The sequence below is a fragment of the Oenanthe melanoleuca genome, chromosome 1A, assembly GCF_029582105.1.
Source record: "Oenanthe melanoleuca isolate GR-GAL-2019-014 chromosome 1A, OMel1.0, whole genome shotgun sequence".
Lineage (NCBI taxonomy): Eukaryota > Metazoa > Chordata > Aves > Passeriformes > Muscicapidae > Oenanthe > Oenanthe melanoleuca.
Window position 1 is genome coordinate 19,500,346 of NC_079334.1, and position 20,183 is coordinate 19,520,528.

Below are 20,183 nucleotides of genomic sequence, written 5' to 3' on the forward strand. Positions count from 1 at the left end.
GGGCAAGGCCTTAACAATAATCTGCTCAAAGTCTCACAGGCTTAAAGGGCTTCTTGTCTAGGCCTAATGGCAGCAGTAGTAACAAGTGTGAGTCAACCCAGAAAATGGTAATTTCCTGTCAAGAGTCCTCCAACAAATGTCGCTTTTATATCTGGCAAAGATCACTAGGCCCCAGTGTTTTGAGTTCAGCTTAAGCACTCTTCATTAAACCGGATGTAGAGTGTGAAAGGTGATTCAGGCAGCATGGGCAGGCATCCGCCCAGATGGCTCTGCTTTGGACACTCCAACAAGGCTGAATAGATGCTTCATTGGGTGAGTTAATAGTCAGGCAGGGGCCAATGAGTACTTTAAAAATATTGTCTTTCAATAGTCTCTTCACTGTAAGGAAAAAGAAGCCACTGAATCATTTGCGATTAGCTGACCTACCGTTACAAAACTTTCCATCTTGCATTCAGTCATAACAGAATTTATTGTAAAATACTGGATATTTAGAGTCCATGTTATTTTCAAGCAATTATTCTCTTTACATTCATGACACATTCATAAACACAGCTGCATTGGCTGCGCTCGATGAAAAGGAAAAGCAGCACACTGTATCCTGCCCCCTCATGCAGAGCCATTCCCCTGCCTTCTCAGTAAGCCCAAGCATGGCCTCTGGGCTGCACATTGGAGGAGGAAGGTCTTTCTTTTTTGGTGCATCCTGAATTTCACTCTGGGAGCCAAGATTTCATTTGCTCAGGGGCACAAGTTTTGTGGTTCCAAACGACCAAAAAGACATAATGTGGCTTCCCCACATACTGCTGAGTACAACAAGGAGACCCACCACAGTATTCCCAGAGTTCATTCTCTTCTTCTTGATGACCCCTTGGGAATTTCTGCTACCTCCCTCCTAGGAACACCTACAACCTACTCCAGCTGTTTTCTCCACAAGCCTCCAAAATACGAGGGAGAGGTTTTGCAGCCATAGAAAGCTTTGGCATGCAGCTTGCAAAGTTTGTAAGCATCAAAAGTGATAGTGTTACTTTGGTATCAGCTTTCTAGTTAAAGAAATACCACAGGGTCAAACAACCCAAGACACGGAAATTTTAAATGTGACACTTTGCAGAAAAAGTATAAAGATGTAAGATGTAGAAGGTCTGAAGATACATGGCTGGCCAAGAATAATAGGGATCGTCGCCATCTCTGTGGTGCACATGGATAACGGGGACAAAACAGGGAGAGCTGTTCCTCAGACACAGATGATCTGCTGCTGCAGGACAGGCAATAAGATAAACACATGCTAAGCAAGCCCTCACAAGCACAATTTACTTTCTGTTTCTGGGCAGCCTGTGGCTATAGAGGGCAAAAGTGGTTCTGTTTTCCTTCCTATCTTGTCCCTCCTTAGTAAAAGCCATTTTCAAACTTTGATTTCTAGTTTCCAGGTGTCACTGTGAACTGCTGGGGAATAAGATTCTTCTCCTGCCTGCCTCTTTTCAGAAGTTCTCCAATTAGCTGCTGGCTCTGGGGCCAGACCCCACCATTTTCTTGCAGAAACTGTCAGGATGTCTTGTGAACACTTTAAAGGGAAGGCATCTTCCCAGAAATAAAGATTCTTTTGCTCCCCTCCCTCAAAACTCCGTTGAATGAGGCAGAGTTGGGACATTTTAGTTTCTGATTTTTAGTAAATAGCAAGTTTTTGAGTAAAAATGGGAGAAAAAAAAATTAATTCAATCTATTTTTCTGCTCCCAGATACACCTAGCACTTTGATAAATTAATTTGATGTTTAAAATCAGTGACTGTTTTGCAAGACTTTCCCTGAAACTTTGGTTTACAGCAGACACTGATTATCTGATATTTCACCTTCAGTATGATACCTTGTTGGGTAGCTGCTAATTCACATGATTTTGGCTTTTCTAAACCCAGAATTGTAACGCCACCAGCCCTTATTTTAAAATGAATATGTGGCAGATGATTCTTCGATTTAAATTTTTTTCAATTGTAGTACCCTTTCAACGGCCCAGCATCAAGAATGGAGCCCTGTTTGATGAGCAGCACTCCCAGGCTGCATCCCACGCCGGTGACCCCACGCTGGCCCGAGGTCCCAGCTGCCAACTCCTGCTACACGAGCTCCTCCATGCACTCCACAAGATATGGGAACTCCGGTGACATGTACACGCCCCTGACAACGCGCAGGAATTCTGAGTACGAGCACATGCAACACTTTCCTGGCTTTGCGTACATCAATGGGGAAGCCACCACAGGCTGGGCTAAGTGAAGATGACTGGTGCCAGCTGAGCCCACACACCCACAAGAGTTACAAAAGCTTCGTGTCGTGTGGGACTTTTGGTGGATGTTCTTCAACAGGGGAAAATGGAAAGGATCCCAGGCAGATAAATGTAGTTCCTAACGTGGGCAGACCAGTATGATTGAATGTTCCTGTAGCAGAAAAATACTTTTATGCTGTTCTAGACCACTTTTTGGGCTGACCTGTGCCTTTTTTAATTCTGGGCCAACCCTGTGTGCTCCCAGTTTGAGTGAGCCGCTTTTACCCCCTCTCTTATTGACAAACATTAATAAGTCTTACAAAAAAAAAAAAAAAAGTACTGAAACAGGGCCTGTTCATAATTTGAATTACAGACAGAAAATTCACCCTCAGCAAAACTCCATCATTTGCTGTTCTTGTAAGGTCTTAATGCTTTCCTTAAAAACCATTCTGCCAAGTCATCACTTACTCATATCAATTCCTCTATCTGGTTCCTTAAAAGGACACTGTTGCTGTAGGTTTCAGTTTACACCTAACTTTGTATATTGATGCACCTTTCTGTTGATCCAGTAAGTTTGATCTTTACAAAAGAGAAGAAAAGACATGTAGCATTGAATTATACACTGCCTTAAGTTGACTATTGTTCTTATTATATATGTATTTGTGTTGAGTTTGCACAATCTGGAAAAATCTAACTTCTCTGGTCAGTAATGACAAGGTAAGAAGGGACTTGGGGACTGGGAAGATTTTGGATTCAGAGCCACATATGTTAAATATGATGATATGAAGCAATTATATAGAGAGAATGACAATGCAAACATAATTATTCATTTAATTATCTATTGACAGGTATGAAACTGTTCTCTCAATTCCTTCACGTGGTGATAATTCTCTATACGTCTACAAAAGCAAAATTCAAAGCTGTGCCTTTGAAGTTATTCTGTACTGTGTATGTGTGGAAAAACGTATTGTATTTTGGGGAGAATTTTTCTTAGACATTTTCTGTCAGATTTGTAGCTATTTGTGAGTTTTTGTTAGTTTTTATTAACATAGTTTTTTCCTTCTGTATTATAAAACGCACCAAGCAATTATGGTGGACCTATTACCCTATGGGTAAGAAATAAATAAATGGAAATATGATAACAGGCATTTTAGTAATTGTTTTGTAAATAAAATCTTTGATAGCACCCAGTGTGATGGTAACCATGTTTATGCCTAAAACGGACATAAGTGTTATTTGTACAGTTGTGCAAGATATATGAGGGATTTTCACACCCAAATAAAGTTCTTGAAAGTAAATAGATGCCAGTCAAATTTACTTAAATGTAAAAACTTCTACAAGCTGCAGACCTTCAAAAAATGTTAGATGTCATCATGTATGTTTTTATCCAAGGAAGAACTCAAGAACAGGCACAACTGGTGGCAGAGGGGTGATGCACCTCCACTTGCCTGATGGACTGGTGATCATGACCTGCCACTATCCCTCCAAAAATCAGATGCCTTGGTGAGATGTCTGTGGATAGAACCGGCCAGTAACTCAAGGCTTGGTCTTTGGAAGGATCAGGATGGAGGTGAGCCCAAGCACCACTCAAGGGAAGCCAGAAGCACTTCCTCTCTTTTTTACAGTAAATTGTTAAACCAAAAGAAGCCTGATCCCCATTGACTAAAAGAGAGGAGAAAATGAGACTCTTTTAACATATAAATATTTCATATCCTTCAACACTTTTGGGGACAACTCTGTTACCCTGATTTCAATAGCTCAGGTAGCTTGTTCAGGAAAGAGGAGGGACATTGGACACAGTGTGAGACCCAGAAATAATAAAACCTTCCTGAGTGGAGAACGGCAGCATCCTGGGAGAGGGAATTCTGACCAATAGCAGCACCACAAAGCTGCTCATAAAAAAGAGCCAAGAACATCATCAGTCAGACACGGCTAGGACTGTCTTTTGCAAAAAAAAACCTCCACAGTATTTTTTTAAAAATTAATTTAGAAACTTGTGTTGGTGCCTCAGGAGTGTGAATGTGCACTTCCATCTACCTTTGAACTGCTTCCTGATGAGGGCTTTGAAATTTAAAGAAGATATTCATGGGGGGCAACATATAGATTGGTGAAACAGGGGCTACCACCTGCATGAGAAGAGCTGAGAAGGGAAGCAGGACTTGTCCCGGGCCACTGCAGCTCAGACCCACCACAGCAGCACAAACCACAGCAGCTTTCAGGGTGTGCACCAGGCCTAGGAGTGTAGCAGCTCAGGACAGCACCATAACCTCTGGGTAAGGGGCAGGAATGTCTCAAATCATCCCATACCAGCAGCCAAACCTCCTGAGTCAGTCTGCAGCCTGTTATCCAATCCTTTCCCTCAGCCATGGAAGATAAAAGTTGGGAGTTCTTGGCTAGCCATGCATTTATGTGCATATAAAGTAAATATGTGACTATGCAAACATTGCTGAAGAAACTTTTATACCACATTCTGAAATATCCAATCTCATTTGCAATTTCTCGTATTTTTTCCCACTTTCTTATTTTTATTTCCCTTTTTTTCTATTATTTCTTTTTTTTTTTCCCTTTTCTCTCTCTCTTTTTTTAAATTTCTTGCTTACATTCTCTTTTTTCTTAATACAAAATACAAATTTTTATGAAGATGTGATCTTTTTCATGGACTAAAACATATAACAAGTGATAGGTATATAATATATATAGTAGAATAGAAACTAATGTTATATATTACAGCATAACTAACATAACACATTTAATATTTTTAAATAGATCTACACACACACACAAATACATATGTATATGTGTATGTATGCCTATAAAAATCCATTACAATGCTTCGAGATTTTTCATTACCAGGTAGAAAAAAGACTCAGCGGGGGAAGAGCAGTGAGAACTCCATTCAGTAGCATGAATCCTGTTTTTGTCAGGCTACCTCTTGCTGCTAAGGTCACTACCCTTTGACAAAAATGACCTCTGACCTCCCCAGCCCCACAATTCTGTTGTGACTGACCCTGAAACCCATGAAATTCAGGGGCAGACATTGCTTTGGAAAGTTTAGATAAAGCTGACTAACATGGGAAGGGCTGATGGTATGCACCCATCTGAAAAGGTCTGGCAGTTCTTTGGTAGAGGATGCAATTTATTCTGTCCCTGTCTTTCACTGAAATCCTAATCCTTCATATGCTACATAAAGTGGAAACTAAAACGTGCTGATGATGAATAACAATGTGCCTTTAAAGGGCAGTAACAGTTTCCTAACCTTTATTTTCCAGGTTTTATAATTTAAAAAAAAAATTAATTGGCTATGTGCAAGTAAAATGAGTGTTTTGCTATGGTGTGAAGTAAATCTAAGCAGGAGTATATTTTATTATAGAGTTGTAAATCTAACAAGCAAAAGACTCTTTTATATCCAAAGCTGCATTAGCTTACAGATGGATCTGACTCAGAAGGAATGGCTGCACACTGAGGGGCTGGATTTTGTTACTCCTTGCAGTCCAGCGACTGTGCTGTTCTGGATTTACATCCCAGTTCTTGCGGCAAGAAACCGCTAAGGAGGAGATTCAGCTTCTGGTTTGGGTGTGCATCCTAACCACTGCAGACGTGCCCGGTCACACCTGAGCACCTCTGGGCCCCGTCCGTCTGCAGGCGGAACCTCCCTGGCGTTTTCCACCATGGAACGGGCATTTGGGAGATGAAAGGCTCCTCTCTCTCATGGATTCCTGAATTGAAGGAATAAAGATTGATTTTTTTTTTAATTTTTTTTTTTTTTTTTTTTAAATCGATTTCTGCTATGCGTACAGTGAATTTCGATTATAGGCACCTCGAGTATGGAAATATCGTGTATCTCTGCTCGGTGTGGTTTAAACCTAAAACCTTCGTAGGAACACGGTTCACCCTTGCCCGGCTCTGCGGACGCAGCCCACCTTCCCCTCCTGTTCTCCTGAACAAAGCGGAGAACTTCCCAATGGTACCACCATTCTCTGATGGGTTACACTTGAGAAAAACGGGGCTGGTTTTGCTGCCAGACGCTGTGGCGGAGTCCCGCTTCAGGGAACGCGCACACACACTTCGCCCGCGGCGGGAGCCCAAGGAAAGCTTAAGAAAAAGCGGCCAGCCCTGATTGTGGCAGGCGTTCGCCTTGTGACACACACGCTGTGCACAGGGCAGGTGGCAGAGAGCGCACAGTCGAACAAGCCTCAGGAAGAGCGACGGATGTGCCGGGCAGCGCCCCATCCCACCCAGCGTCCCGGGAGCGCGCACCGCCGCTCCCCCGGCGCTGAGGGCACGGACTGCAGCCCCCATCGTGCCCCGCGGCAGAAAAGCCGGGCGCGCCGCGCCGCTCGGCATGCTGGGAGATGGAGTCCGCTCTCAGCAACGGCCGGCGGCTGCACGGCAGCCAATAGGAGGGCTCGAGGTAAGCGCCGCCGCCGCTGCAGCCAATGGCGCGCCGGCGCTGCCTGCCAGTCCTGCGTCGGGCGCGTCGCGGGGCATGGGGCGCGCGGGCGGGGCGCGGCCGCTGCCGGCGGCGCCGGGCGGGGCGGGCCGGACGGGCGGGCATGGAGCCGGGCGCGGAGCCGGCCCCGGAGCTGGGCGCGGTGCTGGAGGCCGTGGAGGGGCGCGGCGGCGCCGAGGCGGTGGAGCGCGTCCTGGCGTGGTACAACGAGGAGGTAACGGGTCCCATCCCCCTCCCCTCTGCGCCGCTCCCCCGGCGGTGTCGCCGGCCCGCCCCGCCCGCCATCGGCAGCGCCGCCAGCATCGTCCTGGTCCCCCCCGGGCTGGGCTCCGCTGGGTCCCCGGCGCTCGCCGCTTCACCGCCGTGCCCCTGCCCTCCACAGCCCCTGCCCGGCGCAGCCTCCCGGCCCTTGCCGTGCTCTCCCGGGAGCCGGGGCAGTGTCCTGAGGAAAGCAGGCTTCCGAGGCAGCACAAAGCCCATTGCCAAGCTCGGCCCCCGGCACCGGGAGTGTGGGTTATCGGTGATCGGGCTGCAAGAGGAGCTGTTTGATAGCGTACATTTGTCTCACAAGTGTTCTAACCTGCGTACACCACTGGGCAGGGGCTGGACAGAAGAACGCCGAAGTCTCTTGGTACCTGCCCACCTGCCCGAGGTGCTGCCCTTTGTCACCGGGAATAGAGAGGGTTTTCCATGGCTGGACACTGACCGTGTCAGTGGGCAGGGGCAGGGGGGTGTGGAAAGGGCTGACACACCTCGCTTCATTTTTCCGTGTTTCTGGCCCAGCAAAGCGAAAGGGGAAGCTTAGAGCAGGTTGAGTGTTTAATGCTGGCAGGTAAGGGTCTACTACTGTTTCAGTCTGATTGTGGGTGTGTTCAGTCAAGAAGGGAAGGGGTTTCCTGGTAATGTAGGGAGGTGGAAGTCAGAGTGAAAGTAGATGTTGGGTGGGGTTTTATATTTTCTGTCATCTATTCTGATAGTGACATTTTCACACGCAGATTGTAGTAGAGCAGTAGAGTCCATTCTGAAAGATTACATCTCAGCCCATCAGGTGTTTGCCCTTTGCATAGGTGCTTCTGTGGCTGGTACACAAGTCTCTAAAGCTTGTTCTGACTCCAGGTTTGGCTTTAGCTGTAATTTAAATGCAGTCGTGTTGAACTACTTATTGACTGAAATTTTGGAATCTACAGGAACAAACATTTAGTTAAAGTTTCATAGCTTTGTGATTAGGGAAGAAGCCAAATGAATGTGGATGTGATGTGGATATTCTTCAGCCTCCAAGAGATGTCTTGAAATTTGCTATCCTAAGTGCAATATGTTTTACATCTAGTAATGACAGTAACTAATTTCTTCACTCAAATTTATGCTTGTAGAAGAACCTTGAGTAGCAGCCTTGACACAGGCTGCCTTTGTGCACGTGAAATTCAGAGGCAGAGATTGATGCAGCTGCAGGGCACTTTCTCTGAAGGACTGGTAGATCAGGAGTTCATGAAACACGTCTGTTTTAACTTGCTGACCTCTTAGGGACAGGAAGGATTCTGATTGAAGGAACCTTTTGTCTCTGTCCTTACTCTTCAAAATAACCCTGTGTTAAATGTGTTCTGTCAAAAAGCATGGACAAGCATAATTTCTTAATTTTGCTCTACTGGATTTTATGCATTCTCAGCAGCTTTCCCAGATGAATTATTTAGTTTTGAGTTGAATCCTCAGGGACAGAGTGAGATCTCGTGCAGCTTCTATTCTTATATTTCAAGTATTTGCATGAAATCTTGGAGTTAAATGTGTAGCTAAATACTTCTTTTGGAGTGGGATGGGAAACTTTAATGCTGTCTCAGTATGATATTGCTCTTGCTGTGTTTCTTGTTCAAACTTTTTAATTATATTTCCTCCATCTCTTTTTTGTATACTTTGTTACTGACACTTTGTCTATGGGCCAGCAAAGACTGGGCTGTCTCCAGTTTCCAGAGCTTTCGGTTTCCTTAGTTTTTTTCCAGATAACAAATTAAATATGCTTTAATTGAAAAGAAAGGATGGATCAAGTGCAGTTCCAAGGTGCAGGTGCCTATAGAATAACCATAATGAGAGAAATGAATAGGTCTATTGGTGCTTCTCTGTGCTGTCCCATTTGCAGTGATTATTCCAGATCTCTGTTCCCCTACTGCTTAGGCTTGTTCTCACTACATTGCTTTTGTAAATTTGCAAAAGTGTCCGTGTGCAAACATCAAGGTTGCGTGCTCTTGGTTAATTGCTCATAATTTAATCCTCACCTGCTTTTGATTGGCATGTTACTGAACTCCTGTGGTCCAGTTAGAAGCCTTGTAAGAGGGAGGAAGGGGATTATTTACCTGCTATTGAGAGAGGAAGGGAATGATTTTCCTACCATCCTCAAGGCTCTAACTGATGTTGGTAACCTTTGGTGGATGGGTAGATGTCCAAGGCCTTTCTGTGTAACTGTGAACTTGGGTCATGAAAGGTAAGAAGGCCATGGATGAGCTATGGAAAGTCACTTTTGTTTCCCAGTCACTTACATGATGTAGCAAGTTGCATATGAGAAGTAGAAATTGAGATTTTAATTTTTTTTTGAGATTGTTCATCATGCTTGATCATTTAGACTGGAAGTTTTAAAATATTAAGAGAGTTGTTTGGTATTAGTGCTGTTTTCTTTGTCTGGCAGAATAACTTTTGCCATATGAGTAATATTTCACTAATAACATTCTTCAGGGTGCTAACATAGAACTAGACCCAACCACTATTTGAAGTGTTCAATAAAAAATAAGGACTTGTTGTTAGACCACATCTGTCTTGTGTTTAACTGTACCAGAGAAACAAATAGCTTGGTGAGGTGTTTTGGAGGTTGCCAGAACACAGAAATTCATAGTTTTTGTAGCAAGGCTTATTTGATTTGTACTAGTTGTTTTCTGGGCAAGATGATGCTGTGGTGGTTCTGGTTTGGAACAGTCAGAGCAGCCAAAAGCTTGTAAGCAAGATCTACTTGGGGAAGAATCTGGGTGATGAGGTATGTGTAAAACACAAGGCAATCTCTCTCATTTTGCACCCTGTCAGGTGCCATGTGTGAGGTGGTTGATGCACATCCCACAGATAAAAGCTTGCTCTGCACCAGTAGTAATTGTAAAACTCTTCATTGGAGTCACTTGCTGAAGCTTTTGCTGTTGGGGAGGATGGGAAAAGGATGGCATGGTTCTAGCCTCATTTTCTGAGGCTGGGTTTAACCAGACCCCTGAAGTTTTGAACAGTTTTGCAGGTATTACATCCTCAGCAGCTGCTGTGCATGTAACAAACACAACCTCTTATCTTTACTTACAGAATCGGGCCACTTTCAAATTTGACCCTGCAGATGAAGACAAAAGAAAGGTGAGTAAAATAGGCTGCTGAGCTGCATACCTTGATGTAGAAGTATAAAAGAGTAAAGGCAGTCTCTTAACTTAGCTGCTATTGTGAACTGGTGCAAGCAATGAGTATGAAGTTCTATTTTGATTTTTGTTTTTTCAATCCAAGAGACATGACAACTAGAGATTCCCTTTTTTTTTTTTTTTTTTTTTTTTTTTTTCTGAAAGAGAAATTTCCCTAGCAAAGCCCCCATGAATGGAAGTAGTTACAGGAACACCTATAAATTATTTTGCTGCGTATGGATTTGAGATGAGGTGGAGGAATAAGGGTAAAGATACTCTTCTATATCTACTGAGGTAAAACTGCAATAGATTTTTCCATTTTCTCTCTTCTCAGCAGGTGACAATATGACAGATGTATTTCTTGTCTATGTGAGATCCTTAAAGAACACTAGGGATTAAGATGAAGGGATAAGTACAGAAGAAAGCTATTAAGCTGTAAGGAAGACAGGGTTGTAGAAGCCTATTATTCCAAAGGTGGCTGTAATCAGTGAGATACGGTGCGTGCATGTCAGGTATCAAAGCTGGGAAATGTGAATTGAGTTGTCCAGGTGTGGTAGGGTTTAACACACCCTGTAAAATCCATCCACAGCCACAGCCTCACATTTAAAGCTTGGGTGTGGAATTTTTTATTTTTTTCTGTTGTTACTTTTAGGGTGTAATATGTAATTACAAGCCCCTTCCTTTCTGTTGTGTAATTAACTTTGGGGCTGATTTGCATATTTATTCAGAAAATGTTTATTAGTGATTGAGGCTGTATGTTTCTGCTATTTCTGGAATAAACTTAAAGCTTGAAATCAGAATTGTGAGGTTCTTACAAGGATAGCTTTTCTGAAATTTGGCACACATCATTTCATTCCATGATCTTATGCAAAATCTATGTATTTTAAGGTATTATGGTTTTTTCTGGTAGAAATGGGTGGGATGAGAAGTCTGGCAGCCTTTTGCAAACCCGTCAGTTGTTTGTACTTTAATCTTCAGTTGCAATTCCTTGTTACACAGACGACTCAAAGACCTCTTGGCTTTGCTTTATCTATGACTTTACTTGAAGCTGACACTCAGTGATGTGGTGATGGACTCTATGTGTCCTTTCTGATCTGTAGAGGAACTCAGCTGGGATCTGGACTTGATGTTCTTACCTCTGTTCTCTCACCATCCCTACCATCCCTTTTTACATTGCAAATGAGCAAACGTCTGGTCTGAAAAACTGATTGCCAGCTACAGAACACAGGAAAGGAAAGGAAAAGAGAGCAGAAGCCAAATTGTCAAAAGCCAAATAAAGACAATGAGTTTGGAGAGGTGAATATAAGTTATATACAGTATAAGGATTTTTTTTTTTTTTTTAAGTAGCCCATACACACCAGTGGCATGCTGAAAATACAAAAGACAGAAATGTTAAAACTGTGGCTTGACTAGAAGCTGGGTCAGTTGGACTGAGTAAATTGTTCTGCAGTGACATATGAGGATCAAAGCATGATGCTTTTAGACTACAACCTAACTAAATCAGTAGTGAGTTTGTGATACTGAATTCCAGGAGGAAAGTAGGTTGTGTTCTCTAGCAGACAGGAAGAAAGGTAATGCTATCAAGCTTGTTTATCTGGACATAGCCACAGGACTGTACTACATCACAATTGTGATAAAAAGACAAGGTTGTAATGTGAGCTGTCATTGTATTTGTCCTGGTTGTTTGTTTAATGATGTATGTATCTGCCTTGGCCTGTCTGTGGTAAGTGTTCTGGATATAAATCAGATGGCAATCTGTGTTGTACTGGAAGATCCACACAGATACCAGGCACATCAGGTCAGTGCCAATCCTTCTTAACTTGTTATATGCTAATAAAAAATATGCATTTGTGGAAGGCTGTTTTCAGTTTCTGTGTGTAAACAGTATAGAAATTGCCAGCCAGAAGTAAATGTGTTCTGAAATGGCAGCTGAAAAAATTAAAGCAATGGTGTTATTTCTGAGGAACTTAATGAGCTCATAGAAATTTAAAATACTTGTCTCAAGCAGTCCAGAAGTTGTTGACAGTGTTTTGCTGGGAAAAGTTGAGTCTTCAGAACTGCAACACTTCATAGCACCATAGCATGGTTGAGACAAACGGTTGGTTCTTTAGGTCTGGGAATCCACTCCAAAAAAGTAATATCTATTAACTTGACCAGGCAGTCACCTTGGAGAGAGTTGTCAGGTATAGTGTCTCCCTCTCTGTGGCACAGCAGATGCTTCAGCTCAAGCTCCTAATACAAAAAGGAAACGGTTTTTTGGACCACTTGATCCTTACTTAATAGCTTTGCTTTCAATTATTTATACTTTGTCAGGGCCAAATACTGCTTCTGAAGTAGCAACACATTTGTGCTGTTTACAGACTTCAAATGGTAAGAGAATTGCAGTACTGTTTGTGCCCTGGAAATGTCTCTCAGCACTGATTGCCTGATTGCATTCCACAGCTGGAAGTTGCCACAGCTGTGATATAACACCTTTATATCACCATTTGCTGTGATATAACAGATGAAGTAAAATCTGTCCAAGATGGCAAGTAAGGCTTTTTGATTTGAGTGAAAGCACTGAGTTTGCAGGAGGAAGGGGAAAAAAGGGAAGCACTAGTCAAATGTAAGAATATGACATACAAGCCATATTCTTACCTGATGTGACTGAACTGTTTCTTCTTCAGCTCCATACCTTTCTGTCTGCTTCATCTTTTGTAGTACTTGCAGCACCTGGTTTCTGCTGTATTAGGTCCACCTTACTGTGTTGGGTCTTTAATAGAAATCTTCAGAATTTGAGATGAGTGTTCTTGAGTTATTCTCTAAGTTCACTTTGAACATGATGGATCTAAAATTCGGTGAGAAGAAAAATCACCAAAACAGTCTTTTTCCTTATCATCTCCAAGTGTTTTCAAGGTGTTGAAATAGCTGGTAGTGAATCATATGAAATGTATTGTGGGGCTTTCTCTACCAGTTAAATTCATCATGTGGGAAAATAGTCTCTAAGTCTGTGGACAGTACCATATTTTAACTCTGGAAGGATGGAAGGAGTGAAGTATGTTGATGGAGCAAGATTCTGTCACACTCTAGATCTTAGAACAACCTCATTCTTAGACATTTTGTGTTGCTTCAGGGAGGTCTGAAGGTTCTTGCAGCCACCAAGGCACAGTTTTTCTCCTCCCAGTAAATTTGGGGCAGGCTTTTAAAGTCTATTAGTGAGTGAACTGTAAACATATTAAGCTTAAGTTCTCCTGTGGGCACTCTGTGTGGTATCTTAGTATTAGTTCCTGTTGTTACTGTTCTGACTTCACCAAAATCCCTTAAGGGAGTACCAGGCTGTGAGAGGAAAAAAGTACTAAGTATCCTTCATTAATATTGATTATTTGTTCTAATTCCCTCTGGTCCTGCCCATTCCCATCCAGCATTTTTCAGCTTTTACTGAAACCTCTTAAGGTTCATGAAACCCATCTCTCCTTTTAACATCCTTCTTTCACCATGGGATTACAGAGGATAAAAGGGTTCTCCCTCTCCTTGTCCAGTGGGGTGAGCAGAGGCTGCTGTGAGTGCAGCTATGCAGGGTTTCACCTTTCTGTGACTCTGAAGCAAGTTTTTAATCCACCAGTTCTGACAACAGGCATTGCTCAGTGTGCTGCTCACCTCACCTGCAGAATTGTGGTGCTCTCACATGTTCAGACCTTCATCTTGGAGCTGTGCCATGTCAGAGCTGGCAGGCTCCTGCCAAACAGCCAACCTCCTGCTGTCAGTGTGGGCTCAGCAGTGAAGTGCTCCAAAGAAAGCAGGCTGAATCCTCAGGAATGCAAGTATGCACCTTCCCTCCCCACCCACATCTGTCCACAAAGACTAGGCAAAAATTTGGCAGGGTCTTCTCAGGGGAGGTTATCTCAATGTCCTGTTATTCAGCATACTTGATGATACATATTATGTAAATGTTGTCTTGACTTCCAGAGAAATGAAAGTTGTAACTAACATTCAAATATTCTTGGCCTTACTTTCTCACTGCCATGGATGCCTAGCTCTGAAACCTAATAGACACTTAAACACAGAAACTGAAGAGTTGTGCTCCCTTTTTCTTCCTCTTCCTTTCTCACAGCCTAATCAGCCTGTGAACAAAGATAGTGGAAGATAATGGAGGCAAAGAAATTATATTGGCCCAAAGCAACACAGCAGGTCTATGGCTGAGCAAGGGAGAAAGCACAGGTCTCTTGTATCTCAGGAGAGGTTTTTTTCTACTGGGCTGTGTTGCTTCTTAGCACATCAAGACTTTATGCTGTCAAGATGAAGGACCAAAATGGGTTAATAGTTTATTTGTCAAGATGACAAATGGGTTTTTCTGGCCTTCCTGTTCTAACACAAGATTTAACACTACAGTATAAACAAAAGGAATGGTGTGCATTTTTCTGTGTTAATCTTACTGTTAGCACAAAAGCTGAAAAATCTTGAATTTCAGAGAAATTAACTTTTTACAATAGTACAATTTTACAATAATAAAAAAGCTAAAGCTGGAAACTGCCTTGAGTCTGTGAAAAAGTATATAAAAAACACTGCTTGCTGTAGCATTGTTGGTGAAAGTCAAAATGTTATCTGGATGTTGAAAGTCAAAATGTTACCTGATGTTGTTGTTTGGATTCTAAAAAGGGCAGAAATGTTAGAATCCAAGCAAACAAAAAAGTTAAAATCTTGCAGTGACCTAAAGGGTAGCAGCAAAGCCTCTGGAACTGGAACAATCATCATATTGTAGAAGGGGGAGATATCTTCCTGTCTGAATTTTAACTTGCTTTTGTTTCCAACCACATGAATGAAATCTGTGCCCCTTAGTTTATGTGATGCTAATGGCCTACAGGGTGGTAGAAAGAGCACCACCTAAAGAAAATGAAAATCATTCTGATGTTGTTGTGGTCACATCTCTTCCTGTTTTTTTTCTCTGCTCATCGTTTCCCTTGTACCATCAAGGCCAAAACAGAAAATGTGCTGTATGGCATTTGGTTTTAATTGTCTCCAAGGCAATTTCCCAATAGGGTTTATCTTTCCATGGATAGTTCTGCCATTATAATCAGATACTCTGGCTTTTCCAGTGCTGCTGATGGCTCTTGGGATCAGCCAGCAGTGGTTCCCTGTCACAGATATCCTAACTGATTGCTGCTTCCTCTAAAATCACTCTTGATGGTTCACTGGGTCTTAACTCCAGAGAACTTTGTCAGCAGTTAAGTTGTGAGCTAGTTGCTAAATCTCAAAAAAAAAAAAAAAAAGTTCTATTTAATATCTATCTTTAGTGCAACTATTCAGAGTTCTTCTGGTGCTGTGTTTCACTAAGATTTGAAGCCAAGAGATAATTTTATATTTTTTAATTAAATTGCATGTCATTTACTGTTTGGAGGGAAGGTTAGACTTCCACCTCTCATGGCAAGTCAGCAGGAGGTTGATGCCCTTTGGGATCCCTCCTGCAGTACTTCTGACATTTTGCAGTGACACTTTCATAGCAGCAGGTGGGTAAAACATATGGGAAAAAAAAGTCAGAATTTGAGTGGCTTGGTCTCTTTGTAATCAAATGTTCAGAGTGTTCAGAATGTGGGTAAATTGTTGCAGACTACTTTGTAGCAGCTGTTACCAACAAGGAAGACAATGACTGCAAAGTCTAGTTGAAAAGTGATTAAACACAGAATAAACTAGCATTTTTCTGAAGTTGTGTGATCTGTCCATTCACTTGTGTGTTATTCCTCAAAACCAAACAGACTGTACACTTCCGCTTGCAAAGCAGCATTAATTGTATGGAAAACTCTCAGCAACAGAAAGGTTAGAAAGAAAGATGAAAAAAGTCGGGCTGTGACTAATTTGATCTAGACTGGTGATTTTTTTGTTTTGGGCATACTTAAAAACACTTCAAAAATGCCGCTTTCAGGCGCATTTAGTGCCAGTCTAGCATAACTAGCATAGTCTAGCATAGCTTTAGTCAGGGAGTTGTGCAGATCTGTGTGAGCAGCATTAGGTTAGTGGTGAAGAACTCTGAGAGCTCTCTACTTGAGTATCTTTTTCCAGCCACAGTAAGTATATGCCAGTACAAGTGGTCCTGGCATATGGTATGGGATTTTTAGTGTTGTAGTGTCTCTGGTATTCTGATAAAGTTCTCGTATTGCCTGTGTGGTAAGAGGTGGGGCTCATTCCTTGTTTTCAAAATTTTACTGGATTAGTCTAGTCAGGGCTGTGGAAGTGCAGTCAAGATCTTGATTGTCTGGGTGGTGCCTTTGGGTGGGCTTAACCTCAGGACAAGCATATTAGAAATCATATTGTGACTTCCTACTGTTTGACGTTTTATTTTGACATCTTTATAAATTTTTTTTTAATATTGTTGAAGCTAAAAGAAATATTGTTTTCTCCCATATTCTTCTGGAGTATTTGTTCTAGATGTGCTTTAGACTTAATGTTTGTTTTTAATTTTATTGTTTTTTTCTTTAATTGTAAGTCATCACAGTAATAATACTGGCTTAGATGTCCCAAGTGGAACCTGTGCTTTGAACTTTGTGTCAGGGTCATGGGCTTCTGTGCTCCTCACCTTTTCATTATGGTGATGGTGAAACATGGACTTCCAGAGACCATTCCCCAAGAACCATTTTATTCTTTACTAGCACTCCTATGCTTTTTGTAATCACTTTCTTGACACAGACTGCCCGAGATCACAATATGAATTTTGGGTCCTAAGTAGACTTCTGCTCTAGAGCTCTTCCACTCAGTGGCTGCTCTGGCTTCTTTGGTAATTTATTAATGTTGGTGGTAAAGACACCAAGCTGGGGAGGTGAGGAGCGTGGAGGAACTGTGTTCTGGGAGGTACAGTGCAGTTTCTATTGTATTGGGAACTTCTTTGTGACTATACTTCTGACTCTGGTATCCATGAGTAGTAGTGTTGTCTTGAGCATAAGGCATAAAATAATGGGAGTCCTCTCACATCAAGCAATCTCTTCTGGACTCTCTTTTCTCCTGTTTGATTGATTGGTTGTCCATTTCTGTCTTATAAAAGGTAATACTTCTGTAATTCACATGCTACAGATCTGACCTGCATATTACTGGAGTGTTGTATTTTCTTGTGCTCCATTTATGTGATTTTTTTTTTTTTTTTACCCCTGCAGTCCTCTTGGTATAAGGAATCCGTGAACTATTTTGACATCAAGAAAAATCTGTGTTGATAAAGCAGCAGCTTTGCTGGTTTGGTAAAACTGCTACAGTTTGCCTTCAAGTAAACTGCATTATGTTTCTGTGTCAGAGGTGTTATTTCTGAGAGTTGTACTTAAAATGGGAGAAGTCTGTCGATGAGGTTGAAGTGACCACACAAATTAGAGCTGTTACCAAACATGGAGTACTAATCCTTGTATGTGAAGTAGCAATTATTTTGGTTTCTGTTTCTCCCAGCCTGCTGAAGAAACAACCTTAACTTAAAATTCTGCAAGTGCTGTAGGTGTGACTGTTGTACTTTGACATATTTTTAAAAGCTTTCACTTCTCTCTAGCTTTGTTATTCTTCTGGAGTTTTTAGTCCTGATACTGTAACTGGCAGTGGTGGGTAACAGATGCCATTTTGGCTTAATGCTTTTGTAAATATTGATGTATTTGGATTGTGTCCATGAGGAAAGCTGTTTTTGGTGCTCTCTGGAGGCCTTTGGTAACAGTTCATATTTTGAAGCACTAATATGGAATACCTAGTTTCTCAAGTTAGATAAAACCTCAAAAGTTATATGGAAGCTTAGCAAAGTAGTTTCTTATTGCCACCAAATTTTGACACTGAAACTGTTCCCTTTTTCTTTGTTGTGTTTGCCTAGAAACTGTGTGAGGGAATTCTAAATATCCTTGAAAAAGACACAAAAACTTCATGTCAAGTTGCCTGCCTGGAGGCCCTCCGGATTCTGTCAAGGGACAAGAAGGTTTTAGTGCCTGTAACCACAAAGAGGAACATGCAGATCCTTATGAAGCTAGCAAGGCTGGACACTGTGGAAGATCCTCTGGAGAGAGTATCTGAATTTCCTGTGATAGTAGAAGCCTTAAAATGCCTCTGTAACATAATTTTTAATAGTTCAGTTGCACAGAAGCTCAGTTTGGAACTGAATCTTGCAGCGATGCTCTGCAATCTTCTGCAGAAATGTAAGGACCGGCAGCTGGTCGATGACATTAAATGCTTTGATTTGCGTCTCCTCTTCCTCTTGTCACTTCTGCACACAGATATTAGAGCACAGCTGCGTCAGGAGCTACAAGGGGTGCAGGTTTTGACTCAGGCTTTGGAGAGTTCCCTGAGTGTAAGATGGACAGAAGAATATAAAGCAGCAGAAGATCGTGACAGACCTCCTCTGTCTTTGCAAGAGACAGATTGTGCCATTGAGGCACTAAAAGCTCTATTTAATGTAACACTTGACAGTTGGAATGTCCACAGCAAGGTAAGGCTTAGCTGAAGTGCTTTTTTCAATTGATTTTGTTTAGCCTAAAAGAACCAGTGGGGATGTCATCTTTTAAGATGACATCAAGTGCAAGAACCTTGTGTCTTATGAATAAGACATAATATCTTGGTTTGTATTCATTATTAAGTCAGATTTTTTTTTTCTTAGATAAACATGCTTCCTATGTGTTGCATCCTTAAATTTATAAACAGAAATTACAAGGGTAATTTTGCTGAATAACCTGAGTCTGCTAAAGCAGGAGAATTATATAGGGCACCTTTCTTTTTAGTCCACATCATAGTCTCTAGAACAGTTCCACTGGACATGGTAAATATGCAGCATATAAAGCTGACCAAAATTCTGCAATAATTAAAACTTGCAAGTAGTTGTTCTCTTTAGTGTGCTGGACTAAACAGCAAATCAGACATTAATTGTAACTTTAAGGAATGTAAAACTTGAGCAAAGTTGGAAGTTTATTCTTTAATGTCTCAAGGATATGGGGAATAGGAAATCCTGAAATTTAAGATTAAGTGTTGGAGGGGTCAAAGAGGCTAATATTTGAGTTTCACGGAAAGATTTCTTTCTTCTGTTTATATTCCTGACTTGGACCCTTATTGAAAGTAACTTTGTATAGACAAGGGATGGTTCTGGAAGTAACGAAGCATGTAACACAGTTATATGGAAAGTTGGAAAAATAAACTGTATTACATGTTCACCTCTTGAGAGGTATGCTCTTGCTATCTGGAAGTTGGTTTGCTTACAAAATACTGAATCTGGAGAGGTGTGAAGCCCAACTCACTGTCTTTTCCTCTTTAATATCCCAAGCATGCATGCAGCTTTTTTTTTTTTTTTTTTTTTTTTTTTTTTTTTTTTTTTTTTTTTTAATGAGAGTTTAAGACATCCCAGGGCAAGAGAAGCTTATTTGCATTTTAAGATAAAGCTTAGATAATAACTCTTTACAAGAAATTCCTGAAAGCAGAGAACTTTTAAATTAAATAACTTTTTAGTGGCTGCTAGCTGTTAGCCAGATATGTTAGGTGGCATTCTACTTAGCGAGTATTCCAGTGGCAATTTTAGTGGTCTGGAAGAAGAGTGAAAGGCGTGTTAATGAAGTGGCCTGAAGATGCAGAATTTGAAGAGATTCCAAACACAACACATGGAAAATAAAAAGAGAGCAGAGAGGTTGGGCATGTGGGTAGAAAGCTAAATGAGATCTATCCTAATGTGGAGTGAACCGTTTGAAACACCAGTATTTAATGACCTGAGATGGTTTCAAAGTAGCAAAGCCAGACAAGAGCTGCAGGTGGTAGAGTTGGCAGATTTGGATGCTGATGCTACAAAAGATGCTTTTGTGGAGGGTGCTTTGTGCCAGGTCAAACACTCCAGCACATATGATAGATGCCAAGAAGAGCTGTTGAAAAGGGGTGAGGACAATGATACACAGTTAAATGGTTACAGTTACTGGTGTACTTTTGTGTGACTGCTTTCTGGTGGGAGATTGGAAGGGGGGATTGCTTGGAGAGAGGAAAAGGTAAGGCAAGTGAGGTTGCTGAGAAGTTATTAATGGAATGGAGGAAAGGTATCAAGGGAGCAGAAACAAGGGAGATAGAAAAAGAGACTGTGTGGAGGGAATGAAATTTGGCAGCAAAAGGCCTAAATGAAGAGAAGA

The 20,183-nt window shown here is 41.7% G+C and overlaps 2 protein-coding genes across 2 annotated transcripts in view; both read left to right on the plus strand.

Moving 5' to 3' along the window:
- The window catches only part of RFX4 (regulatory factor X4), an 83,020-nt gene extending 79,630 nt beyond the window's left edge, over positions 1–3,390 (plus strand). Inside the window, exon 18 of the mRNA XM_056515593.1 lies at positions 1,983–3,390. Within this exon, the coding sequence (XP_056371568.1) occupies positions 1,983–2,255 (273 nt within the window). The 3' untranslated portion in view covers positions 2,256–3,390. The remainder of the gene's footprint in view (positions 1–1,982) is intronic.
- A 3,379-nt stretch (positions 3,391–6,769) lies between these two features.
- The window catches only part of RIC8B (RIC8 guanine nucleotide exchange factor B), a 31,574-nt gene continuing 18,160 nt past the window's right edge, over positions 6,770–20,183 (plus strand). The window contains exons 1-3 of the mRNA XM_056481916.1: positions 6,770–6,908; positions 10,016–10,063; positions 17,906–18,514. Of these exons, the coding sequence (XP_056337891.1) occupies positions 6,798–6,908; positions 10,016–10,063; positions 17,906–18,514 (768 nt within the window). The 5' untranslated portion in view covers positions 6,770–6,797. The remainder of the gene's footprint in view (positions 6,909–10,015; positions 10,064–17,905; positions 18,515–20,183) is intronic.